A 27,414-nucleotide genomic window follows, 5' to 3' on the forward strand; every position below is an offset into this window, starting at 1 on the left:
TACAGTGGAACGGTGTCTATGGGAGCTGACTCTACAGGTTGTTATGATAACAACTTATGCCTGGCAACAGTGGAGCGCCAAGGGGCTGGGACCAGCCTGAGCGCCAGCGATAGGTTGGGCAAGTCTAAACCACGCCCAACCTCTACCCTGATAGGCCCAGCAAGGAGCGGGAACTATCACTGTCAGGGTATTTAAAAGAACAGCCTGTAACAATGGATCAGTTCTCTGTCTGCCCTGCGTGGTATTTCAGTGAGCCCGTATACGAACCATCATACATACATTTTGCATATAATAAATGTAGCTTGGATTAAATATCTCTTGATTATGTTTTCTCTTATTCCAATAACCGATTTGAATTACGCAATTTCTAACAATAGCAACACGTCTTAGTTGAATTGATTAATTATAACACAAGCCACGAAACGTTCAAATGATAACGTCTTTTCACACCCAGTTATAAGGTTCTGGCATAGTGATAAGTAACAAACCGTAGCGTTTCTCTCGAAGAAAAAAGGAATCCAGTTGGTTCATTCACAGGAACGTAGATAGAAAGAGATGTTTTGATTGGACTAACCTCTTTGACACTGTGAAAGGCTAAATCACCATTGGATTGTCATCCTGTCATTTTACTATAATTAGTTCAATTGTAGAGGCCAAAACAATTATATATATTACTCAGATCAATGTCCTTACCGCTATGGTCCTTACATTCTGAAATTATAGCATTGGATTGAAGTGCTTCTCATCAACTAATTGTTGTGATATAGTTAAATTGAATATTATTTTGCTCTTGAAATGTATGTAATATATATTCAAAATGTGTAGCACTTGTTGCAGATTCAATAGCATCCATACTGTATCATAAATCCTAAGTCTAAGGAGTGGTCAGGAACTTGCAGGAGTATCATATATTCCCCACAGCAGCTGCAACCATCATTTGGCTAGCTGACAGCTGCACAGTAATTAAACACACCATACCAATTCTGACTGACCCCCATCTTTCTGTTGACTTCAGATACTTGCCGTACAGTATGAAAACAATAGACGGTTTCCTGAGAGAAACCCAGTGCTAGAATGTGAAGTGCTCAGGGCCCTCAGACCAAATCCAGGCTCAAACCATGTGATACCTCTGGATCTCTACCTATTATAGTAACGGCTGATTCACATGGTAGTCATTCATGGGTGACACTGTGTTGGATACACAGCTACATTGTATAACAGTGTTGGGGTTTTTAATGTTACTATGGTGATGCTACAGTCTACAACACACACAGTCTAGACATTGTGAATGAACATTTGTTATTTGAAATACATTTCTCATTCGCATCGACTAGCCCCCATTTGTTTAATGCTACATTAGGCTTGAAATTAAATAAACACACAGGAATAACACATATAGAGCCACAGTCTTATGAAGTAAAGACACATTCCAACACAGTGCTGTGAGTTTGAACCGCAGGCACCATAGTAAAACCAGCATGTTGGTTTTTAATGAAATAAATACATCCCGTTGATCTCCAACTACTAAAGATCAAATACATCTAGGGAATCGTCAGTCACAACTCTGGGCAAACTGCAAGGGAGGAGAATCGTCAGTCACAACTCTGGGCAACTACATCTGGGCAAACTGCAAGGGAGGAGAATCGTCAGTCAGCACTAGGGCTGTTCATATTAGGGAGGGACTATCGTAAAAACAAAATGTCTTACTAAGAAAACATTACATTTTTGCTTATCAAGAATCACTAGTTTTATGCACCAACCAAACTGTTGTGGAAGAGGGATGGTCTTCTTTTGATTAGTCACTAAGAATAAGAGTACCATCCCAGTCAGTCGTGTTCAGGCAGGGGGTTGAGGGCTCTAGACGGTCAGTCGTGTTCAGGCAGGGGGGTTGAGGGCTCTAGTGGGTCAGTCGTGTTCAGGCAGGGGGTTGAGGGCTCTAGACGGTCAGTCGTGTTCAGGCAGGGGGTTGAGGGCTCTGGAGGGTCAGTCGTGTTCAGGCAGGGGGTTGAGGGCTCTAGACGGTCAGTCGTGTTCAGGCAGGGGGTTGAGGGCTCTAGACGGTGAGTACAGTCTGTGCAGAGACAGAGGGGACTGGGGGAGCTGGCCATAGATGGAGAGAGGGGACTGGGGGAGCTGGCCATAGATGGACAGAGGGGACTGGGGGAGCTGGCCATAGATGGCCAGAGGGGACTGGGGGAGCTGGCCATAGATGGCCAGAGGGGACTGGGGGAGCTGGCCATAGATGGAGAGAGGGGACTGGGGGAGCTGGCCATAGATGGCCAGAGGGGACTGGGGGAGCTGGCCATAGATGGAGAGGGGACTGGGGAGCTGGCCATAGATGGCCAGAGGGGACTGCTGGCCAGGGGGGAGCTGGCCATAGATGGCCAGAGGGGACTGGGGGAGCTGGCCATAGATGGCCAGAGGGGACTGGGGGAGCTGGCCATAGATGGACAGAGGGGACTGGGGGAGCTGGCTGTGTACAGCCAGGCTGTGGGGGGACTGGGGGGGGCTGGACTGGGCATCACAGTGCTCTATCAGGGAGGGGGGGGGCAGCAGGTGGCCGTACCTGGACCCTGCCCTGGGGGCGTCCAGAGGGGGGAAGAAATACCTGAAACAACACAGAGACAGACATGGACCAGACAGGAACAGGAAACAGACAACGACCAGACAGGAACAGAGAACAGACATGGACCAGACAGGAACAGGAAACTGACATGGACTAGACATGGACCAGACAGGAACAGGGAACAGACAGGAACAGGGAACAGACAGGAACAGACATGGACCAGACAGGAACAGGGAACAGACATGGACCAGGAAACAGACAGGAACAGGAAACAGACATGGACCAGACAGGAACAGGAAACAGACATGGACCAGACAGGAAACAGACAACAATGGGATACAAATAAACAAACAAAAACAGAGAAATGAGAAGTGAATTAAAATAGGAAGGCAGCTATACAGAACAGTAAAAGTGAAGGGCAAGACGTGCAGAAGCAGGATGAACACAAAACAGAAGACACTGTATTCAGCAGAACTAACAGACACATGAACAAAACAGAAGACTGTGGGGGGTATTCATTTAGATGTTTTACCGATCTGTGGTGTTATCTAAAATAAATCAAAAACACCCACTCGACCAATTAGAACCAAGTATTCCTGAAGCAGTGGCATCCTTGCCCACGTATGGAAACACCGTAGAGAAGTGAGGTGCCTGCTGGTCAATGGGCTTTAGATGAATAGTATGCAGGCTGGTGGAGTGTGTTGGGGGCAGTCAGGCGTCGCTGGCGAGGGCTAAAGGGGGTTCTCCTGCCCTTCCTGTGTGCATGCATCAAGCAGCACCCATCACGTCCAATAGATCACACAGGGACGAGTCCTTATTGAAACGGGATAATAACACACGGGGACGAGTCCTTATTGAAAACGGGATAATCACACGAAAGCAAACTACTTCATTTCCAATTAGACTGAACAACTTCATTCAGACATACACACAGTCATGAACACAAATCACAATAAGATGCATTTATCAAGATTGACAGTACAGAAAAAGTTGTCATTATTAAAAACAGAAACAATACGCTGCACAATGCAGTCACAATGTAACAGGTTAGCAGAGGCCTTTCAGAATGGAGTGGATTTTAAGGCAGAATAGTCACCACAAGCGAGGGCATATTAGACTTTTATTATGAACCAACGTACAGTACTAGGTGAGAGTATAACGCCTGGAAAGGAATGTTGATGTATAGTACAAGGTGGAATATTGAATGTAAACTCAGCAATATTAACATTGTGTGTTATCAAAGCACTAGTATGGTTACCGGCCTGTAGTCACTATTTCATTCAGATTAATGACAGATTACCAGCAGGTTAATAGGGATTATTACCAGATTATAGTCCAGTTGTTCCTCCACCATGCAAAGACTTTGGCAACTTTTTGTTTCAAAATAAAATAAAAAATAAAAATATTGAAAATATGATTTTATTTTTTTATCAATATGCCCACCAAACATGATTTACATTGTGTCATAAGAATATTAAATCAAAAGAGTAAAGTATTCAATTTTAGCAAGTTTGTATGTTTGGCCCTGGTATGAAGACCATGGAATGACAAAAGCTTAAACTCAATATCTGGGGCATTCTGGGACATTGTGTGACGATGACAGACATCTGTAATTGTAACTAATCTAAAAATTATATTCTTCAAAATAACATTCTTGTTCCCTCAACCTAAAATTGTGTAAACAATCAATCACCAAAAAAAAATAGAAAAGTGTCCAATAAAACAGCAACCTGCTGTTGTGCTAACATTAAACTGTAGCAAACCCCATCCCAAACACTCCTTTTATGACTAGCAGACAGGCCTAGCAGAGAGCAGGCCTATGTTCTGGGTCTGACCTGCTGGGCCTTGCCAGAAGCCAAGCTCTTTGAATGAGTGCAGCCCACGGTGCCAGTTGTGGTCAGTTGACCCAGGGAGGGGGTCAGTGCTGCAGGGTCAGTCAGGCCCAGAGAGAGTAAAGCAGTGAGGCAGTCAGTCGTCAGCTCCGACAGTGGGCGTAGCCTCCTACCTTCCTGCAGCAGAGCCGTTCAGTGCACTCTGGGAGGTCTGGACAGTCGACCCCACCACGGTATTCATGGCACTGGGTTGTCCTGACGACCCGTTGACAGGACTACCGTCTCCCTTCAGGATGCCTGTACACTTCCAGTTGTCCATATAGTTGGCTGGGGACCAGAAGATTGGTATGAGAACTAATTAAATAGTGTAAATGTGTGGTGTACATATGAAATAGGAACCTTACACAGTTCACTAGTAGATGGCACTTTATTTTATTTCAGCTAAACCATTGGCTTTAATTATTGCACAGACTTTTAGCCTGGTCCCAAACCGGTTGGTGCGGCCTTGCCAACTCTAGTGGTCATTGTCAAGTTCCAGCATAGAATTACATATGAGGCAGTCAGTCATCAGCTCTGCCTCATATCACAACTAGTTAAGTCATTTAAAAGATGCACTCTCAAACTTCTCTACAATTTTAGCCAGTAGTTTTGTAAGTGGTGCTCACGAGCCAAAACGGGTCCCTGTTTTTTTCTGCACTACGTCATCCATTTTGTGCGATGTGTTACGAATTTGTTGTGCTTCAAGCTGCAATATGTACCGTAATTTTCGGACTATAAGCCGCGCCTTTTCCCCCCATTTTTCGACCCTGCGGCTTATATAACGGTGCGGCTAATCTATGGATTTTTACAGCTAACGGCCACTAGAAGACCTTAAACATTAAAACACCTGCGGCTTATAGTCCAGTGCGGCTTATATATGTACACATCATTCAATTTAGCTGCTGCGGCTTATACTCCGGTGCGCCTTATAGTGCGGTAATAATATATATAATATGGTAACTTTTTGGGCGACCCGACCAAATACACATAGAAATATAAGTTATCGATCTGGTTGTTCCTATGCTACCCGGTATTACATATTGTTTTTATGTCTTTTACTTTTGGTTTTGTGCACCAGCTTCAAACAGCTGAAAATACTATATGTTTGGTTATGGGAAATATATATTTCACAGCGGTTTAGTCAGTACAGTGATTCTCTCCACTATAGTTGCATGTTTTCTCACCAACGGAAATTAGGCTAACTATTAGAATTTTAGCAACCAGGAAATGGCGGAGCGATTTCCGCATAGCACACCTTTAAGATCCCAGAGTGCATCATTGATTCTATTAATGTTTCAGTCTATACTATATATACACACACACTCTACCTTTCCAGTGGGACACAGCCTTTTCAGTCCATCCTATATATGTACTCTACCTTTCCAGAGCCTGACACAGCCTTTTCAGTCCATCCTATATATGTACTCTACCTTTCCAGAGCCTGACACAGCCTTTTCTAGTCTATACTAGATATGTACTCTACCTTTCCAGAGCCTGACACAGCCTTTTCTAGTCTATACTAGATATGTACTCTACCTTTCCAGAGCCTGACACAGCCGTCGTCTCCTGAGGAGGCCAGCAGGGTGCTCGTGATGTTCCAGGAGACTCTCCACACCTGGGAGTTGTGGTTGTCAAACTGGGCCACGATCTGAACCTCAAACTTAGTAGGGCCTGTTGAGCTGCTCTCCTTCCTGTCAGATGAGAGAGATATGCAGAACAGGTCAGTATAATAGACTGACACTGCTGTGATCTACATACTACTTAGACAATACAGCCAGTTCAAAAGAAACAGCTAATATCTATTAGAAAACTCTCAATATGTCCTTCACACATTACAGTCCTATTCTGCCTTTCCTATAGTCAGAAACAACAACTACATTTATACACTCACCGCAAAGGGACCAACTTAAAGATCCGAACGTCTTTGGTTGCTATGGCGAGCACGTGGAAGGACCGCCCCAGGTTAGGGGCGAAGGCTATGTCATGCACCGCGTCAGTCACCGTCATCAACGTCTCAGCTTTGGCATATTTCCTGATCAAAGATAGATTCCTCTATTTTAAGAGCTAAATTGTCTAACAACATGATACAGTAGAATAAAATAGAATAGCTTTATTTCAAGGGAACTGGGGGGTTCATGTAACCATCTGCTCCACCTGTAAAATGTCATAATTTTTTTTTTTACATGTTTTTGTCATTTAGCAGACGCTCTTATCCAGAGAGACTTACAATTAGTGAGTGCATACATTTTTTATTTTTTTCATACTGGCCCCCCCGTGGGAATCGAACCCACAACACTGGCGTTGCAAGCGCCATGCTCTACCAACTGAGCTACACGGGGCCCAATAATGTCATCTATCTGTAAGACTGACCTAGTGTTTGTTGCGCTAATCATGTAATAGGACTGACCTAGTGTTTGTTGTGCTAATCATGTAATAGGACTGACCTAGTGTTTGTTGTGCTAATCATGTAATAGGACTGACCTAGTGTTTGTTGTGCTAATCATGTAATAGGACTGACCTAGTGTTTGTTGTGCTAATCATGTAATAGGACTGACCTAGTGTTTGTTGTGCTAATCATGTAATAGGACTGACCTAGTGTTTGTTGTGCTAATCATGTAATAGGACTGACCTAGTGTTTGTTGTGCTAATCATGTAATAGGACTGACCTAGTGTTTGTTGTGCTAATCATGTAATAGGACTGACCTAGTGTTTGTTGTGCTAATCATGTAATAGGACTGACCTAGTGTTTGTTGTGCTAATCATGTAATAGGACTGACCTAGTGTTTGTTGTGCTAATCATGTAATAGGACTGACCTAGTGTTTGTTGTGCTAATCATGTAATAGGACTGACCTAGTGTTTGTTGTGCTAATCATGTAATAGGACTGACCTAGTGTTTGTTGTGCTAATCATGTAATAGGACTGACCTAGTGTTTGTTGTGCTAATCATGTAATAGGACTGACCTAGTGTTTGTTGTGCTAATCATGTAATAGGACTGACCTAGTGTTTGTTGTGCTAATCATGTAATAGGACTGACCTAGTGTTTGTTGTGCTAATCATGTAATAGGACTGACCTAGTGTTTGTTGTGCTAATCATGTAATAGGACTGACCTAGTGTTTGTTGTGCTAATCATGTAATAGGACTGACCTAGTGTTTGTTGTGCTAATCATGTAATAGGACTGACCCAGTGTTTGTTGTGCTAATCATGTAATAGGACTGACCCAGTGTTTGTTGTGCTAATCATGTAATAGGACTGACCCAGTGTTTGTTGTGCTAATCATGTAATAGGACTGACCTAGTGTTTGTTGTGCTAATCATGTAATAGGACTGACCTAGTGTTTGTTGTGCTAATCATGTAATAGGACTGACCTAGTGTTTGTTGTGCTAATCATGTAATAGGACTGACCTAGTGTTTGTTGTGCTAATCATGTAATAGGACTGACCCAGTGTTTGTTGTGCTAATCATGTAATAGGACTGACCTAGTGTTTGTTGTGCTAATCATGTAATAGGACTGACCTAGTGTTTGTTGTGCTAATCATGTAATAGGACTGACCTAGTGTTTGTTGTGCTAATCATGTAATAGGACTGACCTAGTGTTTGTTGTGCTAATCATGTAATAGGACTGACCTAGTGTTTGTTGTGCTAATCATGTAATAGGACTGACCTAGTGTTTGTTGTGCTAATCATGTAATAGGACCGACCTAGTGTTTGTTGTGCTAATCATGTAATAGGACTGACCCAGTGTTTGTTGTGCTAATCATGTAATAGGACTGACCCAGTGTTTGTTGTGCTAATCATGTAATAGGACTGACCTAGTGTTTGTTGTGCTAATCATGTAATAGGACTGACCTAGTGTTTGTTGTGCTAATCATGTAATAGGACTGACCTAGTGTTTGTTGTGCTAATCATGTAATAGGACTGACCTAGTGTTTGTTGTGCTAATCATGTAATAGGACTGACCTAGTGTTTTCGTTGTACTCGTAGATCTGAACCTTCCCACCGTACATCACGTTACTGTCATCACTTCCCACTGCTATCATGGGCGGGTGGGCACGAGAGCTAAGGAGAAAATTATAAATAGACAGTTATTAAACTAGGTAACATGTTGTTAATAGTCATCAATACAATAGCTCATTAGTATCTACAGCTGCCGGAGCGCTCCAAATGCATTTTCACAGCAGTGGAACACTCTGGACCTTGATCATTGTTCCCCTCTAAACAGGGACTGGTTTAGACCAGGGACACCAGGTGTGTGCAATTAATTATCAGGTAGAACAGAAAACCAGCAGGTTCTGGACCTCGTCAGGTCAGAGTTGAATACCCCAGCTATAGAGAACGTGACACAGGGCTGTTAGCGTGTGCAGTGCACAATCAGCAACACTGCCATTGATTCATCAAAGCAGAAGTCAGGTAGCTTAGTGGGTAAGAGCGTTGTGCCAGTAACCGAAAGGTCGCTGGTTCTAATCCCCGAGCCGACTAGGTGAAAAATCTGTCGATGTGCCCTTGAGCAAGGCACTTAACCCTAATTGCTCCTGTAAGTCGCTCTGGATAAGAGCGTCTGCTAAATGACCAAAAATAAAAAATAAATAAATAAAGTCACATTTCAGTTCATTGGACATTGTGTACAATTGACGAATAAAGTGATATTCATCTTAAAAAATCACTGACTGGTTTCACGCAACCGATAGTCAAATGACCGTAGACTGAAATGAGGCCTCCGTCTACCGACTCAGTGAAGCAGACCTGGAGGGGTTCCAGGAGATACAGGAGCAGCTGAGTTTGCAGGAGATCTCGTGCTGCAGGGACCACTGGCTGAGGTTCATCACGTCTGGAGCCTCGTAGATCCTCACCACCCCGTCTGCTGAGCACGTCGTCAGCATCAGACCCATGTGTTTAGGAGCAAACTTCACATCCGTCACCGACGTCCTGCTGTCCACCAGAGTCGTCCTCTTTATCTAAACAGAATGAGAGTTTGTTACCGATACTGTACATCCGGGCGCATGTCTCCTTGACTATCACTTGGGTAGAGAATCCCTTTACTGCAGTGGCTGGATAATAGCCTGGTCCAAGACCGGCATGTGCCAAACTGGCATGACAAAGACAATTTGAATTGGTGAGACAGTACAAATAGATGTGGGAACAGGCTCGTAGCTGAATGTCCAGGAGTTTTACCCAGTGGCTCTGCCCCCTCTGTTTGTCGTTTGACTCCCCAACGATCTCCTCCCACACGGCAGCTGTTCGGTCAAAGGAGCAGGAGGCCAGCACCTGTCCAAACTCAGGGTGGGCCCATGTCACCCTCCACACGGACCCGCTGTGTGTCTGCAAAGACGAGTCAATTACAAACCTTCATTCTACATAGTGCATTTCAGAATTTAATAGGCAAAGACATTTCAAAGGGAGAGAAGATAGCTACTGCTAGGCCTAGTAGCTAGCTACAATTCAAAGCAGACACTTAAAAACATACTTTTAAATCTTGGCATGTAATAAATAAAATAGACCTGCCTTCCAGCTGGCAGTGCAGTGCCACTCCCCACTTTCACTCTTGTCCCAAACCTGAAGGAGGAAGAACATTGATAATGTTTTACTAAAGCAAGCGCTGGTTACAGTCTGTGCAGTTTGTTTACATCCAGCTAGCATAGCAAGCTAGCTACATGGCTTGCAATCTGGTTGGCTGGCTTAGTTAACGTTAGCAAGCTGTTTTAATATTGTCAGTTAATTACTTTTCTCTAAAGTGGGTAATAGTCATCAATTAAACTAGTTAGCTGCAGTTAATTTGGTTGCTGAATCAGCTATTTATTTCAATATCGATAAGGTCAAGAGTTAGCAAGCAAGCTAGCCTGCTACTAGCTAACTAGCTTAGTTCACTTGTTTTTTTACCTTGACACTTTGGTCACTTGAACAAGTTGCCATTCTCCGGCCGTGAAAATCATAGGAAACATCGTGGATTAGATCTTTGTGATCCGCTGCAATGCTACGAGCCACAAACATGTTTATTTAGTAGCTCCGTTTTCTTTCCTCAGAATGGACGCTGCTGTCATGCGGCTCCCGGTCTTGGCGCCAGTAGCTAGCAAGAGTTCACACACTTCACATGGTGACCACAAAGGGCGGTAAAAACATTTTGTATTTGCTAGAGTCAATCGAGAGAGTGTAGCTACGCGAAATTAACGTCTCGTTCGAAGGAAACTTCACTGGGTCTGGGTGCCAGTCTTTAGTACTAATTTAAAACCATAAAAACCTTTCCATCCGTACAAATATTTAGTTATCTTGTGTACGGGCTGAGCGAGAGCGCATGCGTGGATCAGGTTTTCCCAAACTCGGTTCCTGGGGAACGTTTTGGTTGTTGCCCTAGCAACACACCGCTGATTCAAATAACCAACTCATCACCAATCTTTGATTATCTGAATCAGCTGTGTGGCGCTAGGGGCAAAACAAAACCAAAACCTGCCCCCCAGGACCAAGTTTGGGAACCCCTTGCGTAGATGACGTAGGTGACTACCCCCCCCACACACACAGTTGGCTGACTCTCCGCTGTAGATGGCTGTCAGTCGGGGCTAGCCAGCTAACTTACCATTGACAACGATAACATTCAAATACTATTTTTAGCAAGACATCCACAATACCAAAATGGATCAACAGTTTGAGGACATAGATTCGTCTGGGCAGTGGCAAAACCTTTACAATGTAAGTTGGGCATTCAATGTGTTATTTTTGGTTGCCTACGTTAGGTAGCTAAATTGGCTAGCTAGCTATCTGCCGGTTACTAGCTAGCAATTATGCACATTATCCATCATACTAGCCCAAACTATGTCCCTTTAACCGTATATTGAATGGATAATGCTGGTCAAACTGGTGTTCATCCTGAAAAATAAACTGATACGCTTTACAGGAAAAGACTCAGACTTCCGGAAAACGTGCATCAACATTAGCTGACTAGCCTGTTTCTGAGAAGTCGCAAAGACTTCCTGAAATAATATGTGCGCATGTGTTGCTAATGCCATATCTAGGAAACTGGGCGGATTACAAGGAAGTGGATGTCCAGAGCACTAACATTAGTTAATAACCTATATATACACCTACTCGGCCACAGGGAACACATAGTCCTGTTTTCTAATTCTGGTTATTGAGTGTTATAGCTAATGTTTGATTTATTTATTTTTCATACATTTACAAGCACACTAGTAGTCCATGAGCCAGGGGGCCAGTCGGGCTCACTTAGGCCGAAGTTGTCTGTGATTTGTTTCAATGTTTATATCCTAGAGTTGAAACATGTGTGCTAGCAGTGCAGCAGTGGTAGTTTTCTGTGTGTAGTCACAGTTTGTTTCATGCCATTATCTATGCATAGTCACTTTAATAACTCTACCTACAGTCGTGGTCAAAAGTTTTGAGAATGACACAAGTGTTGGTCTTAAAGTTTGCTGCTTCAGTGTTATGAGATATTTTTGTCAGATGTTACTATGGTATACTGAAGTATAATTCCAAGCATTCCGTAAGTGTCAAAGGCTTTTATTGACAATTACATTAAGTTTTTGCAAAGAGTCAATATTTGCAGTGTTGACCCTTCTTTTTCAAGACCTCTGCAATCCGCCCTGGCATGCTGTCAATTAACTTCTGGGCCTCATCCTGACTGATGGCAGCCCATTCTTGCATAATCAATGCTTGGAGTTTGTCAGAATTTGTGGGGTTTTGTTTGTCCACCCGCCTCTTGAGGATAGACTACAAGTTCTCAATGGGATTAAGGTCTGAGGAGTTTCCTGGCCATTGACCTAACATTTTGATGTTTTGTTCCCAGAGCCACTTAGTTATCACTTGCCTTATGGCAAGGTGCTCCATCATGCTGGAAAAGGCATTGGTCGACACCAAACTGTTCTTGGATGGTTGGGAGAAGTTGCTCTCGGAGGATGTGTTGGTACCATTCTTTATTCATGGCTGTGTTCTTAGGCAAAACTGTGAGTGAGCCCACTCCCTTGGCTGAGAAGCAACCCCACACATGAATGGTCTCAGGATACTATACTGTTGGCTTGACACAGGACTGATGGTAGCGGTCACCTTGTCTTCTCCGGACAAGGTGTTTTCCGGATGCCCCAAACAATCGGAAAGGGGATTCATCAGAGAAAATTACTTTACCCCAGTCCTCAGCAGTCCAATCCCTGTACCTTTTGCAGAATATCAGTCTGTCCCTGATGTTTTTCCTGGAGAGAAGTGGCTTCTTTGCTGCCCTTCTTGACACCAGGCCATATTCCAAAAGACTTCGCCTCACTGTGCGTGCAGATGCACTCACACCTACCTGCTGCCATTCCTGAGCAAGCTCTGCACTGGTGGTGCCCCGATCCCGCAGCTGAATCAACTTTAGGAGATGGTCCTGGTGCTTGCTGGACTTTCTTGGGCGCACTGACGCCTTCTTCACAACAATTGAACCTCTCTCCTTGAAGTTCTTGATGATCCGAAAAATGGTTGGGAACTACTAGCAGCAATATCCTTGCCTGTGAAGCCCTTTCTGTGCAAAGCAATGATGACGGCATGTGTTTCCTTGCAGATAACCATGGTTAACAGAGGAAGAACAATGATTTCAAGCACTACCCTCCTTTTTAAAGCTTCCAGTCTGTTATTCTAACTGAATCAGCATGACAGTGATCTCTCTTCATGACATTCTGGAGTATATGCAAATTGCAATCATCAAAACTGAGGCAGCAGACTTTGTGAAAATTAGTATTTGTGTCATTCTCAAAACTTTTGACCACGACTGTACATGTACATATTACCTCGACTAACCGGTGCCCCAGCACATTGACTTGGTACCGGTACCCCCTGTATATAGCCTCCCTACTGTTATTTTACTGCTGATCTTTAATTATTTGTTACTTCTATTTCATATTTTATGTTGTATTTTTTATTTTATTTTTTATATGTTTTGGGGGGGGGTATACTTTCTTAACTGCATTGTTGGTTAAGGGCTTGTAAGTAAGCATTTCACTGTTGTATTTGGCGCATGTGACAAAAAAAATAAAAATGATTTGATTATCCCATTAATTTTTCCCATAGGGATTTTACTATGACAAACAATGTCAGTATACAACAAGTTATTGCTCACTTATACCCTTTAATCATATATAATTGGAAGGCTTAGATTTACAGCTATCCATCAGAGACATTTTCAGAATGTACAGGTCAATAGACCTCTAGTGTACATATCAGAATTACCTGTATAACTGGCTTTAAAAAAGTGGTTCTGAAAGGTCATGAAATTACTTGTAAAATTATATATAATGTAGCCAACTTTGAAAGCACCAACTACAACTATTGTTTCAAAGTCACCCATATTGTGCGATTGTAACGGGGCAGCTATGTTTTAGTTATGTGACTTTGGTTATAGAAGCAGCAAATTGCACACATACACACACAGCTAGAACAGGGTTTTAAAAAAGATTTGTATTTACAGGGCCATCACAGAATTCACATATTAACCCCCACAGAAGCCTTTTCCCAATATGGCCGCCCAACAACCCAATGAGGTCTTATTGGACAATTTCAAAGGACCATACCTGCATGAAATAGAATTGTAGGTTGCCCAAAAATGTTCATAGTGATGTAGAATACACAACCACGTGAGCCAGATATATAAATATAAGATATATAAATATAATAGTGATAAGAATGTGCCCAAAAAGCTGTCTGAATCGCTGATTTCTGAAGATGTTATGATCAATAATGGCAACATTTCATCTTCAAACATGTAAAATGGATATTTACATGTATAGAGTCATGGGTGTGAGCTGATTTCCAATGATATACAATGTTATCCTAGTAGCTGTTTTCATTATGAGGACTATAAACCTGCCCCGGTACATTCCATTACAATGTAGTAGAATCCAATGTTGGGCCTGTTGAGGCCAATTTTATATTTACTTGAAGTATTCTAGTAACAGACCAATCTGCTAAGAAAACATCTTCATTTAGACTGACTACGTGTAATGGTTTGCTGTTGCTCTCATCATCAGGTGAAAACGTGTTGGCATTCCTATGGAATTTTACATTGTAGTGTATGTGGCAAGCTTCTAGTCTTCTGTGTTTATGAAAACAGTTAATAGGATAACATAATATATCATTGGAATCCGCTCACACCCATGAATATTCACATATCCATTTTGCACGTTTTGAAGATGAAATGTTGCCATTGTCTAAAGAAATCAGCGATTCAGACTGCTTTTTTGGCACATTCTTACCACAATGATGTGAATAATTGAACATGATTATATATCTGGCTCATGTGGTTGTGTATTCTACATAGGATAGACAGTTATAGTAGAGGTTCTAGGCTAGGGACAGGGATATGACTATAGACAGGGATATAGAGGTGAGCTGACCTAGCTAATTAGTTAGGTAGTGTATACCCAGTAGTAAGCTGACCTAGCTAATTAGTTAGGTAGTGTATACCCAGTAGTAAGCTGACCTAGCTAATTAGTTAGGTAGTGTATACCCAGTAGTAAGTTCTGACCTAGCGAATTAGTGGTAGTGATACCCAGTAGTAAGCTGACCTAGCTAATTAGTTAGGTAGTGACTATAGCCAGGATAGTAAGCTGACCTAGCTAATTAGTTAGGTAGTGTATACCCAGTAGTAAGCTGACCTAGCTAATTAGTTAGGTAGTGTATACCCAGTAGTAAGCTGACCTAGCTAATTAGTTAGGTAGTGTATACCCAGTAGTAAGCTGACCTAGCTAATTAGTTAGGTAGTGTATACCCAGTAGTAAGCTGACCTAGCTAATTAGTTAGGTAGTGTATACCCAGTAGTAAGCTGACCTAGCTAATTAGTTAGGTAGTGTATACCCAGTAGTAAGCTGACCTAGCTAATTAGTTAGGTAGTGTATACCCAGTAGTCAGCTGACCTAGCTAATTAGTTAGGTAGTATATACCCAGTAGTAAGCTGACCTAGCTAATTAGTTAGGTAGTATATACCCAGTAGTAAGCTGACCTAGCTAATTAGTTAGGTAGTATATACCCAGTAGTAAGCTGACCTAGCTAATTAGTTAGGTAGTATATACCCAGTAGTAAGCTGACCTAGCTAATTAGTTAGGTAGTGTATACCCAGTAGGAAGCTGACCTAGCTAATTAGTTAGGTAGTGTATACCCAGTAGTAAGCTGACCTAGCTAATTAGTTAGGTAGTGTATAGCCAGTAGTCAGCTGACCTAGCTAATTAGTTAGGTAGTATATACCCAGTAGTCAGCTGACCTAGCTAATTAGTTAGGTAGTGTATAGCCAGTAGTCAGCTGACCTAGCTAATTAGTTAGGTAGTGTAATAATAATATATAATAATATAATATATAAATAATATGCCATTTAGCAGACGCTTTTATCCAAAGCGACTTACAGTCATGCGTGCATTCATTTTTTTTGTGTATGGGTGGTCCCGGGGATCGAACCCACTACCTTGGCGTTACAAGCGCCGTGCTCTACCAGCTGAGCTACAGAGGACCAGTAGTCAGCTGACCTAGCTAATTAGTTAGGTAGTATATACCCAGTAGTCAGCTGACCTAGCTAATTAGTTAGGTAGTGTATACCCAGTAGCCAGTAGTAAGTAGACCTAGCTAATTAGTTAGGTAGTGTATAGCCAGTAGTAAGCTGACCTAGCTAATTAGTTAGGTAGTGTATAGCCAGTAGTAAGCTGACCTAGCTAATTAGTTAGGTAGTATATACCCAGTAGTCAGCTGACCTAGCTAATTAGTTAGGTAGTGTATAGCCAGTAGTAAGCTGACCTAGCTAATTAGTTAGGTAGTGTATAGCCAGTAGTAAGCTGACCTAGCTAATTAGTTAGGTAGTGTATACCCAGTAGCCAGGAGTAAGCCTTTCTCAGAAGTTGATGGCTTGTTTGTTAGTGCTGCAACTTCAGATGTCTGCTGCTAGTTGCTGTTGATCAGACCTGTACACAGTTTAATGACAATCATATTCACAGTCACTGACTGGTATTTGTTCTCATGCTTTCTCAGGAAATCCGAAACCAAGCCAGTGAATATTCATACAAAATGGCAAAACTTCCAGAGAATCGGAATCGAAACCGATATAGAGATGTCAGCCCCTGTAAGTATTTTGTCTAACTATAACTTATGAAGTACCCTACACTAGTCATCATTGTGATGAATACTTGCACCTCGACGATTATCAATAGTTTTAATTTACACATTTTAAATATATTTGTCTCTGGTTTCAGATGATCACAGTCGTGTTAAACTTGAAAACTCTGAAAATGACTACATCAATGCTAGTTTAGTCATGGTGGAGGAAGCCCAAAGAACCTATATTCTATCCCAGGTAAGTGCAGACAAGTAGCTCAGACTTTCATTCATTATGTACTGATCATGTAAATGAGACTTTCACAAAACAAGTACTAATGATTATGGATCTACATTTTGAGGATTGGTCTGTGTTCTAAGTTGGGGAATAAGCAGTGTGTTGTGTTTTCTCCCAAAGGGACCACTGAGGAACACCTGTGGTCACTTCTGGTTGATGATCTGGGAGCAGAACTCCAAAGCCGTTATAATGCTGAACAGAGTCATAGAGAAGGGATCTGTAAGTAGCCTACATAAATGTTATAATGCTGAACAGAGTCATAGAGAAGGGATCTGTAAGTAGCCTACATAAATGTTATAATGCTGAACAGAGTCATAGAGAAGGGATCTGTAAGTAGCCTACATAAATGTTATAATGCTGAACAGAGTCATAGAGAAGGGATCTGTAAGTAGCCTACATAAATGTTATAATGCTGAACAGAGTCATAGAGAAGGGATCTGTAAGTAGCCTACATAAATGTTATAATGCTGAACAGAGTCATAGAGAAGGGATCTGTAAGTAGCCTACATAAATGTTATAATGCTGAACAGAATCATAGAGAAGGGATCTGTAAGTAGCCTACATAAATGTTATAATGCTGAACAGAGTCATAGAGAAGGGATCTGTAAGTAGCCTACATAAATGTTATAATGCTGAACAGAGTCATAGAGAAGGGATCTGTAAGTAGCCTACATAAATGTTATAATGCTGAACAGAGTCATAGAGAAGGGATCTGTAAGTAGCCTACATAAATGTTATAATGCTGAACAGAGTCATAGAGAAGGGATCTGTAAGTAGCCTACATAAATGTTATAATGCTGAACAGAATCCTAGAGAAGGTACATTGGCATCCCTCTCTGACAGACAAGCCTATGCATTAGGTTTACACCACACTCTAGGCCACATAACCAAGTGTGGACCAACACACCGCTGTTCATTGGATCTCTGTCCAGGCTACTGTGATCATCATGTAGCTACCGTAGCTAGTTAGCCTTCCCATCAGGCGTTCAGGTTGGGCTAATCACTAATGTATTGTCCCCCAACAGGAGAAGTGTGCTCAGTACTGGCCCACAGCTGAGGAACACCAGTTGTGTTACACTGACACAGGGTTTGTTGTGACGCTGGTGAAAGAAGAGGACAAGTCCTACTACATCATACGAGTGCTGGAGCTGAGGAATACAGAGGTGAGCACTGCTTCTCCATTGACTCTGTGTGATGTTGTTGTTAGCACAGTCTCTGTATTAAAATGACATGCGTTGTCCAGACAGGACGAACCAGAGAGATATACCACTTTCACTACACCACCTGGCCTGACTTTGGCGTCCCAGAATCCCCGGCGTCCTTCCTCAACTTCCTGGTCAAGGTGCGGGAGTCTGGCTCATTGGGGGCGGAGCATGGGCCCGCCGTGGTCCACTGCAGCGCTGGGATTGGACGCTCGGGGACCTTCTCATTGGTTGACACGTGTCTCATCCTGGTAATATCAATACTTCCTGTTTTACGTACTAATTGAACGCCCTACTTGGTATGAAACCAGACTAGCGTCCTGTTCAGGGGGTGTACTTGGACATGAAGCTTGCTCACGCTACAGATGGGAGATTCTGTCTCGGACAAGGCTTGGTATTTAAGATCAGCTCCTGGTCAAACTGTATTTATCTCCTGTGTCTCCAGTCTAATTATATAGACCAGGCAGTCTTCACTTGTCACTGATGTTGAAGGTTAAGTCATACTCTCTCTCCTGTCTAGATGGACTCTCACTGGAACTCTCTCTCTCTCTCTCTCTCTCTCTCTCTCTCTCTCTCTCTCTGTCTCTGTCTCTGTCTCTGTCTCGTCTCTCTCGTCTCTCTCTCTCTCTCTCTCTCCTCTCTCTCTCTCTCTCTCTCTCTCTCTCTCTCTCTCTCTCTCTCTCTCTCTTTCTTCTCTCTCTCTCTCTCTCTCTCTCTCTCTCTCTCTCTCTCTCTCTCTCTCTCTCTCTCTCTCTCTCTCTCTCTCCCCCTCTCTCTCACTGTAACTCTCTCTCTCCTGTCTAGATGGACACTCACTGTAACTCTCTCTCTCTCTCCTGTCTAGATGGATAAGAGGAAGGACCCGTCGTCGGTGGACATCCAGAGGGTTCTGCTGGACATGAGGGAGTACAGGATGGGTCTGATCCAGACTCCTGACCAGTTACGCTTCTCCTACAGGGCAGTCCTGGAGGGAGCCAAGTGCATCGTGGGAGACTGCTCTGCACAGGTAGGGAGACTGCTCTGCACAGGTAGGGAGACTGCTCTGCACAGGTAGGGAGACTGCTCTGCACAGGTAGGGAGACTGCTCTGCACAGGTAGGGAGACTGCTCTGCACAGGTAGGGAGACTGCTCTGCAGGGAGGGAGACTGCTCTGCACAGGTAGGGAGACTGCTCTGCACAGGTAGGGAGACTGCTCTGCACAGGGAGGGAGACTGCTCTGCACAGGTAGGGAGACTGCTCTGCACAGGTAGGGAGACTGCTCTGCACAGGTAGGGAGACTGCTCTGCACACACTGTAACTAGTGGAAGGGATGAGTACTGTGTCAATGTGAAACTATTTGGTTGTGACTCCTCTGTACAGGGTCATGCTGTATGTGTCCGTGTGAAATTAGACATTAGCAGAACAGTGACTTTCTCCACTGAGGGACAATATGTGCTCCCAATGTGCTACGCCTGTATCCAAACTACCTTACAGTAACATGAAGAGAGTCAATGAAGACCTCTGTATTCCAGCCTCTGTCTGTCCGTCTGTCTGAGGAGCTGTTGATCATTATGTACTGGTCTGTTTGTCTCCACAGAGCCAGTGGAGAGAGCTGTCCAGACAGGACAGAGAGACAGTGTGTGAGTCGCCCCCTGCCCCCCCTCCCAGGTGTCTCTCCGACGCCCCCCCTCCACCCCCGCCACGGCCTTTAGACAACCCTGCCACCCCCGTCCCCAGTCGGCCCTCAGACAAGCCCAACGGCCAGCCGCTGCCCTGTGTGGAGCCTGAGGCTGTGGCGTTGTCCAGAGAGGACGGGACATCAGGAGACGGGCCAGATCCAGATAGCTCCAGCTCAGAGAAGGACCGGGCGGAGGTGACGAGGTCAGGGCCAGATCCAGACAGCTCCAGCTCAGAGAAGGACCGGACGGAGGTGACGAGGTCAGTTCCCCTCAGGGTGTATTTCTCTCTATTGTGTTGCTGCTTTCTGTCTGCTTAACTCCTACTGAAGTTGGCTGTAGGCCTTTAGTACTGGGCAGATCGAGTATCAATTAGGACCCATCCAGACTCATCCAGACTGGCATGTTTAGATGGCATTCAATTAGGACCCCTCCAGACTTCTGTAACCATGTAATGAAACCCTCATGTTATTCCAGTCTGAGGAGGAGACACCGGGAGGAGCGGATCGCCAGCACGGCCCAGAAGCTGCACCTAATGAAACAGAGACTGACGGACACAGAGAGGCAGAGAGAGCGCTGGCTGTACTGGAGGCCTATCCTGCTCAACGTGGGGGCTGGAGCTGCCGTGGCCTTGGGTCTAATGGTGGTGTGGCTCTTCTCCCAGTGATACCCCCTCCCTCTGTCTGAGCTGCCGTGGCCTTGGGTCTAATGGTGGTGTGGCTCTTCTCCCAGTGATGCCCCCTCCCTCTGTCTGAGCTGCCGTGGCCTTGGGTCTAATGGTGGTGTGGCTCTTCTCCCAGTGATGCCCCCTCCCTCTGTCTGAGCTGCCGTGGCCTTGGGTCTAATGGTGGTGTGGCCCTTCTCCCAGTGATACCCCCTCCCTCTGTCTGAGCTGCCGTGGCCTTGGGTCTAATGGTGGTGTGGCTCTTCTCCCAGTGATACCCCCTCCCTCTGTCTGAGCTGCCATGGCCTTGGGTCTAATGGTGGTGTGGCTCTTCTCCCAGTGATACCCCCTCCCTCTGTCTGAGCTGCCGTGGCCTTGGGTCTAATGGTGGTGTGGCTCTTCTCCCAGTGATACCCCCTCCCTCTGTCTGAGCTGCCGCCTTGGGTCTAATGGTGGTGTGGCTCTTCTCCCAGTGATACCCCCTCCCTCTGTCTGAGCTGCCTGCCTTGGGTCTAATGGTGGTGTGGCTCTTCTCCCAGTGATAACCCCCTCCCTCTGTCTGAGCTGCCGTGGCCTTGGGTCTAATGGTGGTGTGGCTCTTCTCCCAGTGATACCCCCTCCCTCTGTCTGAGCTGCCGTGGCCTTGGGTCTAATGGTGGTTTGGCTCTTCTCCCAGTGATACCCCCTCCCTCTGTCTGAGCTGCCGTGGCCTTGGGTCTAATGGTGGTGTGGCTCTTCTCCCAGTGATACCCCCTCCCTCTGTCTGAGCTGCCATGGCCTTGGGTCTAATGGTGGTTTGGCTCTTCTCCCAGTGATACCCCCTCCCTCTGTCTGAGCTGCCGTGGCCTTGGGTCTAATGGTGGTTTGGCTCTTCTCCCAGTGATACCCCCTCCCTCTGTCTGAGCTGCCTTGGGTCTAATGGTGGTGTGGCTCTTCTCCCAGTGATACCCCCTCCCTCTGTCTGAGCTGCCTTGGGTCTAATGGTGGTGTGGCTCTTCTCCCAGTGATACCCCCTCCCTCTGTCTGAGCTGCCTTGGGTCTAATGGTGGTGTGGCTCTTCTCCCAGTGATACCCCCTCCCTCTGTCTGAGCTGCCGTGGCCTTGGGTCTAATGGTGGTGTGGCTCTTCTCCCAGTGATACCCCCTCCCCCCCTCTCTGTCTGAGCTGCCGTGGCCTTGGGTCTAATGGTGGTGTGGCTCTTCTCCCAGTGATACCCCCCTCCCTCTCTGTCTGAGCTGCCGTGGCCTTGGGTCTAATGGTGGTTTGGCTCTTCTCCCAGTGATACCCCCTCCCTCTGTCTGAGCTGCCGTGGCCTTGGGTCTAATGGTGGTTTGGCTCTTCTCCCAGTGATACCCCCTCCCTCTGTCTGAGCTGCCGTGGCCTTGGGTCTAATGGTGGTTTGGCTCTTCTCCCAGTGATACCCCCTCCCTCTGTCTGAGCTGCCGTGGCCTTGGGTCTAATGGTGGTGTGGCTCTTCTCCCAGTGATACCCCCTCCCTCTGTCTGAGCTGCCGTGGCCTTGGGTCTAATGGTGGTGTGGCTCTTCTCCCAGTTATACCCCCTCCCTTTGTCTGAGCTGCCGTGGCCTTGGGTCTAATGGTGGTGTGGCTCTTCTCCCAGTGATACCCCCTCCCTCTGTCTGAGCTGCCGTGGCCTTGGGTCTAATGGTGGTTTGGCTCTTCTCCCAGTGATACCCCCTCCCTTTGTCTGAGCTGCCCTGGCCTTGGGTCTAATGGTGGTGTGGTTCTTCTCCCAGTGATACCCCCTCCCTCTGTCTGAGCTGCCGTGGCCTTGGGTCTAATGGTGGTGTGGCTCTTCTCCCAGTGATACCCCCCTCCCTTTGTCTGAGCTGCCGTGGCCTTGGGTCTAATGGTGGTGTGGCTCTTCTCCCAGTGATACCCACTCCCTCTGTCTGAGCTGCCGTGGCCTTGGGTCTAATGGTGGTGTGGCTCTTCTCCCAGTGATACCCCCCTCCCTCTGTCTGAGCTGCCTTGGCCTTGGGTCTAATGGTGGTGTGGCTCTTCTCCCAGTGATACCCCCTCCCTCTGTCTGAGCTGCCATGGCCTTGGGTCTAATGGTGGTGTGGCTCTTCTCCCAGTGATACCCCCTCCCTCTGTCTGAGCTGCCGTGGCCTTGGGTCTAATGGTGGTGTGGCTCTTCTCCCAGTGATACCCCCTCCCTCTGTCTGAGCTGCCGTGGCCTTGGGTCTAATGGTGGTGTGGCTCTTCTCCCAGTGATACCCCCTCCCTCTGTCTGAGCTGCCGTGGCCTTGGGTCTAATGGTGGTGTGGCTCTTCTCCCAGTTATACCCCCCCCTCTCTGTCTGAGCTGCCGTGGCCTTGGGTCTAATGGTGGTGTGGCTCTTCTCCCAGTGATACCCCCTCCCTCTGTCTGAGCTGCCATGGCCTTGGGTCTAATGGTGGTGTGGCTCTTCTCCCAGTGATACCCCCCTCCCTTTGTCTGAGCTGCCGTGGCCTTGGGTCTAATGGTGGTGTGGCTCTTCTCCCAGTTATACCCCCTCCCTTTGTCTGAGCTGCCGTGGCCTTGGGTCTAATGGTGGTGTGGCTCTTCTCCCAGTGATACCCCCTCCCTCTGTCTGAGCTGCCGTGGCCTTGGGTCTAATGGTGGTGTGGTTCTTCTCCCAGTGATACCCCCTCCCTCTGTCTGAGCTGCCATGGCCTTGGGTCTAATGGTGGTGTGGCTCTTCTCCCAGTGATACCCCCTCCCTCTGTCTGACACACTGACTCACTCTTCTTTGTTGCACCAGTTCCTGGGACATGGAACCCTCTCTCTCCACGGAACCCTCTCTCTCCACGGAACCCTCTCTCTCCACGGAACCCTCTCTCTCCACGGAACCCTCTCTCTCCACGGAACCCTCTCTCTCCACGGAACCCTCTCTCTCCACGGAACCCTCTCTCTCCACGGAACCCTCTCTCTCCACGGAACCCTCTCTCTCCACGGAACCCTCTCTCCACGGAACCCTCTCTCTCCACGGAACCCTCTCTCTTAGGGACATTCTCATGGTCTGTCTGTGCATAACAGGGATATTTATTTCTACAGGTCAACCAGGGTTGGGGTTAATTCCATTTCGATTCCTGTCAATTCAGGAAGTACACTGAAATTCCAATGTCAGTTCTCTTCAATCCTTTTCAATTATGAACATTTTGAGTTTGGTTTACTTTCTGAATTGACTGGGAATTTAAATGGAATTGAGCCCAACCCTGGTGAAAACGTCAGAGCGCTAGATGACTCCTCCCAGTGTATATTTAGATTGACGTTTAAAGATCTTCCTGGTAAGACGTTCTCTCGGGATCTTGGTGCTCCAGTTAGCAGCACCTGATGAATGTACTGTAGGAAACCATATGGAGCAGCAACATACAAGACATACTAAAGGCTCAGTACTTCACATTTACTTTTCTTCCTTTCTTTATTTCATTTTAAAGGTCAGATTGATTGTTTTGATTGATTGATGTACATATTTTGACATGAAGCATTTCAAAGGCTGTGTTTGACCTTTTGATCCTCCCATAGAGCTCACAGTGCAACGGGAACATAGAGGTCAGGGGTATAACAGTAGAGCTGTTCTCTAACCAACAACATACTTTGCTCCTCATAATGCTCATGGTGCTTTGAGATGTTTTCCAGACCAGACATGGTTCTTCCACTGTGTCAGCAGGGCAGGGCAAGGACCAGACAGAGTTTGGTCTGAACGCTTTCGGTCAAGTGCTCTATTGATCGTTCAAACACGAATCAATTCATAAATGTTCTTTCAAATATGAACAGAACAAACGGATATCACATTTACATAAGTATTCAGACCCTTTACTCAGTACTTTTGTTGAAGCACCTTTTGGCAGCGATTACAGCCTCGAGTCTTCTTGGGTATGACGCTACAAGCTTAGCACACCTGTATTTGGGGAGTTTCTCCCATTCTTCTCTGCAGATCCTCTCAAGCTCTGTCAGGTTGGATGGGGAGTGTTGCTGCACAGCTATTTTCAGGTCTCTCCAGAGATGATAGACCGGGTTCAAGTCCGGGCTCTGGCTGGGCCACTCAAGGACATTCAGAGACTTGTCCCGAAGCCACTCCTGCGTTGTATTGGCTGTGTGCTTAGGGTCGTTGTCCTGTTGGAAGACGAACCTTCGCCCCAGTCTGAGGTCCTGAGCGCTCTGGAGCAGGTTTTCATCAAGGATCTCTCTGTACTTTGCTCCGTTCATCTTTCCCTCGATCCTGACTAGTCTCTCAGTCCCTGCCACTGAAAAACATCCCCACAGCATGATGCTGCCACCACCATGCATCACTGTAGGGATGGTGCCAGGTTTCCTCCAGACGTGACGCTTGGCATTCAGGCCAAAGAGTTCAATATTGGTGTCATCAGACCAGAGAATCTTGTTTCTCATGGTCTGAGAGTCCTTTAGGTGCCTTTTGGCAAACTCCAGCGGGCTGTCATGTGCCTTTTACTGAAGAGTGGCTTCCGTCTGGCCACTCTACCTAAAGGCCTGATTGGTGGAGTGCTGCAGAGATGGTTGTCCTTCTGGAAGGTTCTCCCATCTCCACAGAGGAACTATAGAGCTCTGTCAGAGTGACCATAGGGTTCTTGGTCACCTCCCTGACCAAGGCCCTTCTCCCCCGATTGCTCAGTTTGGCCGGGTGGCCAGCTCTAGGAAGAGTATTGGTGGTTCCAAACTTCTTCCATTTAAGAATCCATTTAAGAATGATGGAGGCCACTGTGTTCTTGGGATCTTCAATGCTGCAGACATTTTTTGATACCCTTCCCCAGATCTGTGCCTCGACACAATCCTGTCTCGGAGCTCTACGGACAATTCCTTCGACCTCATGGCTTGGTTTTTGCTCTGACATGCACAGTCAACAGGTGTGTGCCTTTTTTCAAATCATGTCCAATCAATTGAATTTACCACAGGTGGACTCCAATGAAGTTGTACAAACATCTCAAGGATGATCAATGGAAACAGGATGCACCTGAGCTCCGTTTAAAGTCTCATATCAAAGGGTCTGACTACTTATATAAATAAGGTATTTCTGTTTTTTATTTTAAATAAATTTGCAAAAATGTCTAACAACCTGTTTTCACTTTGTCATTATGGGGTATTGTGTGTAGATTGAGGATTTTTATTTATTTAATCCATTTTAGAATAAGGCTGAAACGTAACAAAATGTGGAAAAAGTCAAGGGGTCTGAATACTTTCCGAAGGCACTGTATCTACCAACCCACTGGCTGGGTTAGGTTCTACTGGCTGGGTTAGGTTCTACTGGCTGGGTTAGGTTCCACTGGCTGGGTTAGGTTCTACTGGCTGGGTTAGGTTCCACTGGCTGGGTTAGGTTCCACTGGCTGGGTTAGGGTTCTACTGGCTAGGGTTAGGTTCCACTGGCTGGGTTAGGTTCCACTGGCTGGGTTAGGTTCCACTGGCTGGGTTAGGTCTCCACTGGCTGGGTTAGGTTCCCTACTGGCTGGGTTAGGTTCTACTGGCTGGGTTAGGTTCTACTGGCTGGGTTAGGTTCTACTGGCTGGGTTAGGTTCCACTGGCTGGGTTAGGTTCTACTGGCTGGGTTAGGTTCTACTGGCTGGGTTAGGTTCCACTGGCTGGGTTAGGTTCTACTGGCTGGGTTAGGTTCCACTGGCTGGGTTAGGTTCCACTGGCTGGGTTAGGTTCTACTGGCTGGGTTAGGTTCCACTGGCTGGGTTAGGTTCTACTGGCTGGGTTAGGTTCTACTGGCTGGGTTAGGTTCTACTGGCTGGGTTAGGTTCCACTGGCTGGGTTAGGTCTCCACTGGCTGGGTTAGGTTCTACTGGCTGGGTTAGGTTCTACTGGCTGGGTTAGGTTCCACTGGCTGGGTTAGGTTCTACTGGCTGGGTTAGGTTCCACTGGCTGGGTTAGGTTCCACTGGCTGGGTTAGGTTCCACTGGCTGGGTTAGGTTCCACTGGCTGGGTTAGGTTCCACTGGCTGGGTTAGGTTCCACTGGCTGGGTTAGGTTCCACTGGCTGGGTTAGGTTCTACTGGCTGGGTTAGGTTCTACTGGCTGGGTTAGGTTCCACTGGCTGGGTTAGGTTCTACTGGCTGGGTTAGGTTCTACTGGCTGGGTTAGGTTCTACTGGCTGGGTTAGGTTCTACTGGCAGCTGATCCATAGTAAGGAAGGCTCTCCTGACTTAGCTAGCTTGTGATAACTCTGCTTATGAGGTTATATTTGATATGACAAGTTTTGGTAACCTGGGGTTGTTTTATTTAGTTGTTCTCATTCATCTGATTCAGAATGTATTTTCTGTTGAGTCTAGAGCCGTTGACTTGCTGGCTGGCTGACTGACTGACTTGCTGACTGACTTGCTGGCTGGCTGACTGACTTGCTGACTGACTTGCTGGCTGGCTGGCTGGCTGACTGACTTGCTGGCTGGCTGACTGACTTGCTGGCTGGCTGACTGACTTGCTGGCTGGCTGGCTGACTTGCTGGCTGACTTGCTGGCTGGCTGACTGGCTGGCTGGCTGGCTGACTGGCTGGCTGACTGACTGACTTGCTGGCTGGCTGGCTGGCTGGCTGGCTGGCTGGCTGGCTGGCTGGCTGGCTGGCTGGCTGGCTGACGCCCAGCAGACAATAAGGAGAAGTGATGTATAACAGTAGCATTGGTCTCTGTTGCAGCATGGATAGAGAGACTCCTCTGTGAGTTCATGGCAGAAATGAGCCTGTCATATCAGCTTATAAATCACAGGGACCAATTTAAAAAAAGTTATGTTAGTAGTGCAATTCACAGGTTTAGTCAAAGCACCTGCCAGTAAATGAATTAATATGTTGTTGAAAGAAAGAAAGCAAACTAGGTGACAATATGATGTGGATGTATCTTTTAGTTTGTTTGCTTTAAAACCCATACTTGAATGTGCCTTTTAAGATAATCCCGTGGTTAGCTTCCATAGTAACATTATAGGGAATTGAACATGTTGTTTGCCAGTAGGACAGTGTGGCAGAGTTGAGTTCATACACCCTGAATGGTCATTGTCCTGTATACTGTTGATCAAAACAGTGTGGCTAACTAAAGTCTGAATGTTGGTTGTATTGTCCACAGTTGCATACCAAATGTGTTGTTAGCATGGACTAACCTAGGATGAGA

The 27,414-nt window shown here is 45.9% G+C and overlaps 2 protein-coding genes across 2 annotated transcripts; one reads left to right on the forward strand and one right to left on the reverse strand.

Annotated features, from left to right (window-relative positions):
- Positions 1 to 3,513: 3,513 nt before the first annotated feature.
- Positions 3,514 to 10,521, reverse strand: LOC121559468 (nucleoporin SEH1). Its single transcript, XM_045226879.1, has 8 exons — positions 10,316 to 10,521; positions 9,941 to 9,991; positions 9,611 to 9,757; positions 9,182 to 9,393; positions 8,399 to 8,497; positions 6,329 to 6,469; positions 5,974 to 6,128; positions 3,514 to 4,725 (listed from the first exon to the last, which is right to left on the reverse strand). The coding sequence occupies exons 1-8, from the start codon at positions 10,424 to 10,426 to the stop codon at positions 4,568 to 4,570; spliced, it is 1,074 nt and encodes a 357-aa protein (XP_045082814.1). The 5' UTR covers positions 10,427 to 10,521; the 3' UTR covers positions 3,514 to 4,567.
- A 510-nt stretch (positions 10,522 to 11,031) lies between these two features.
- LOC121559469 (tyrosine-protein phosphatase non-receptor type 2) lies at positions 11,032 to 20,731 on the forward strand. Its single transcript, XM_041872712.2, has 9 exons — positions 11,032 to 11,119; positions 16,418 to 16,508; positions 16,639 to 16,739; positions 16,899 to 16,997; positions 17,804 to 17,941; positions 18,022 to 18,231; positions 18,825 to 18,986; positions 19,557 to 19,897; positions 20,113 to 20,731. Exons 1-9 carry the CDS (start codon positions 11,063 to 11,065, stop codon positions 20,300 to 20,302), a joined length of 1,389 nt encoding a protein of 462 aa, XP_041728646.2. The 5' UTR covers positions 11,032 to 11,062; the 3' UTR covers positions 20,303 to 20,731.
- The last annotated feature ends 6,683 nt before the right edge of the window (positions 20,732 to 27,414 follow it).

Source organism: Coregonus clupeaformis, chromosome 18 (genome assembly GCF_020615455.1).
Source record: "Coregonus clupeaformis isolate EN_2021a chromosome 18, ASM2061545v1, whole genome shotgun sequence".
Taxonomy (NCBI): Eukaryota; Metazoa; Chordata; class Actinopteri; order Salmoniformes; family Salmonidae; genus Coregonus; species Coregonus clupeaformis.

Excerpts from the sequence above, each read along its gene's own strand:
- LOC121559468 (XM_045226879.1), bottom strand. The coding sequence starts at position 10,426 with ATGTTTGTGGCTCGTAGCATTGCAGCGGATCACAAAGATCTAATCCAC. Across the intron at positions 6,470-8,398 it reads GAGTACAACGAAAACACTAG|GAAATATGCCAAAGCTGAGA; the intron begins GTCAGTCCTATT and ends ATCTTTGATCAG. Across the intron at positions 6,129-6,328 it reads TTTAAGTTGGTCCCTTTGCG|GAAGGAGAGCAGCTCAACAG; the intron begins GTGAGTGTATAA and ends CTCATCTGACAG.
- LOC121559469 (XM_041872712.2), top strand. The coding sequence starts at position 11,063 with ATGGATCAACAGTTTGAGGACATAGATTCGTCTGGGCAGTGGCAAAAC. Across the intron at positions 16,509-16,638 it reads ATATAGAGATGTCAGCCCCT|ATGATCACAGTCGTGTTAAA; the intron begins GTAAGTATTTTG and ends CTCTGGTTTCAG. Across the intron at positions 16,740-16,898 it reads GAACCTATATTCTATCCCAG|GGACCACTGAGGAACACCTG; the intron begins GTAAGTGCAGAC and ends TTTCTCCCAAAG.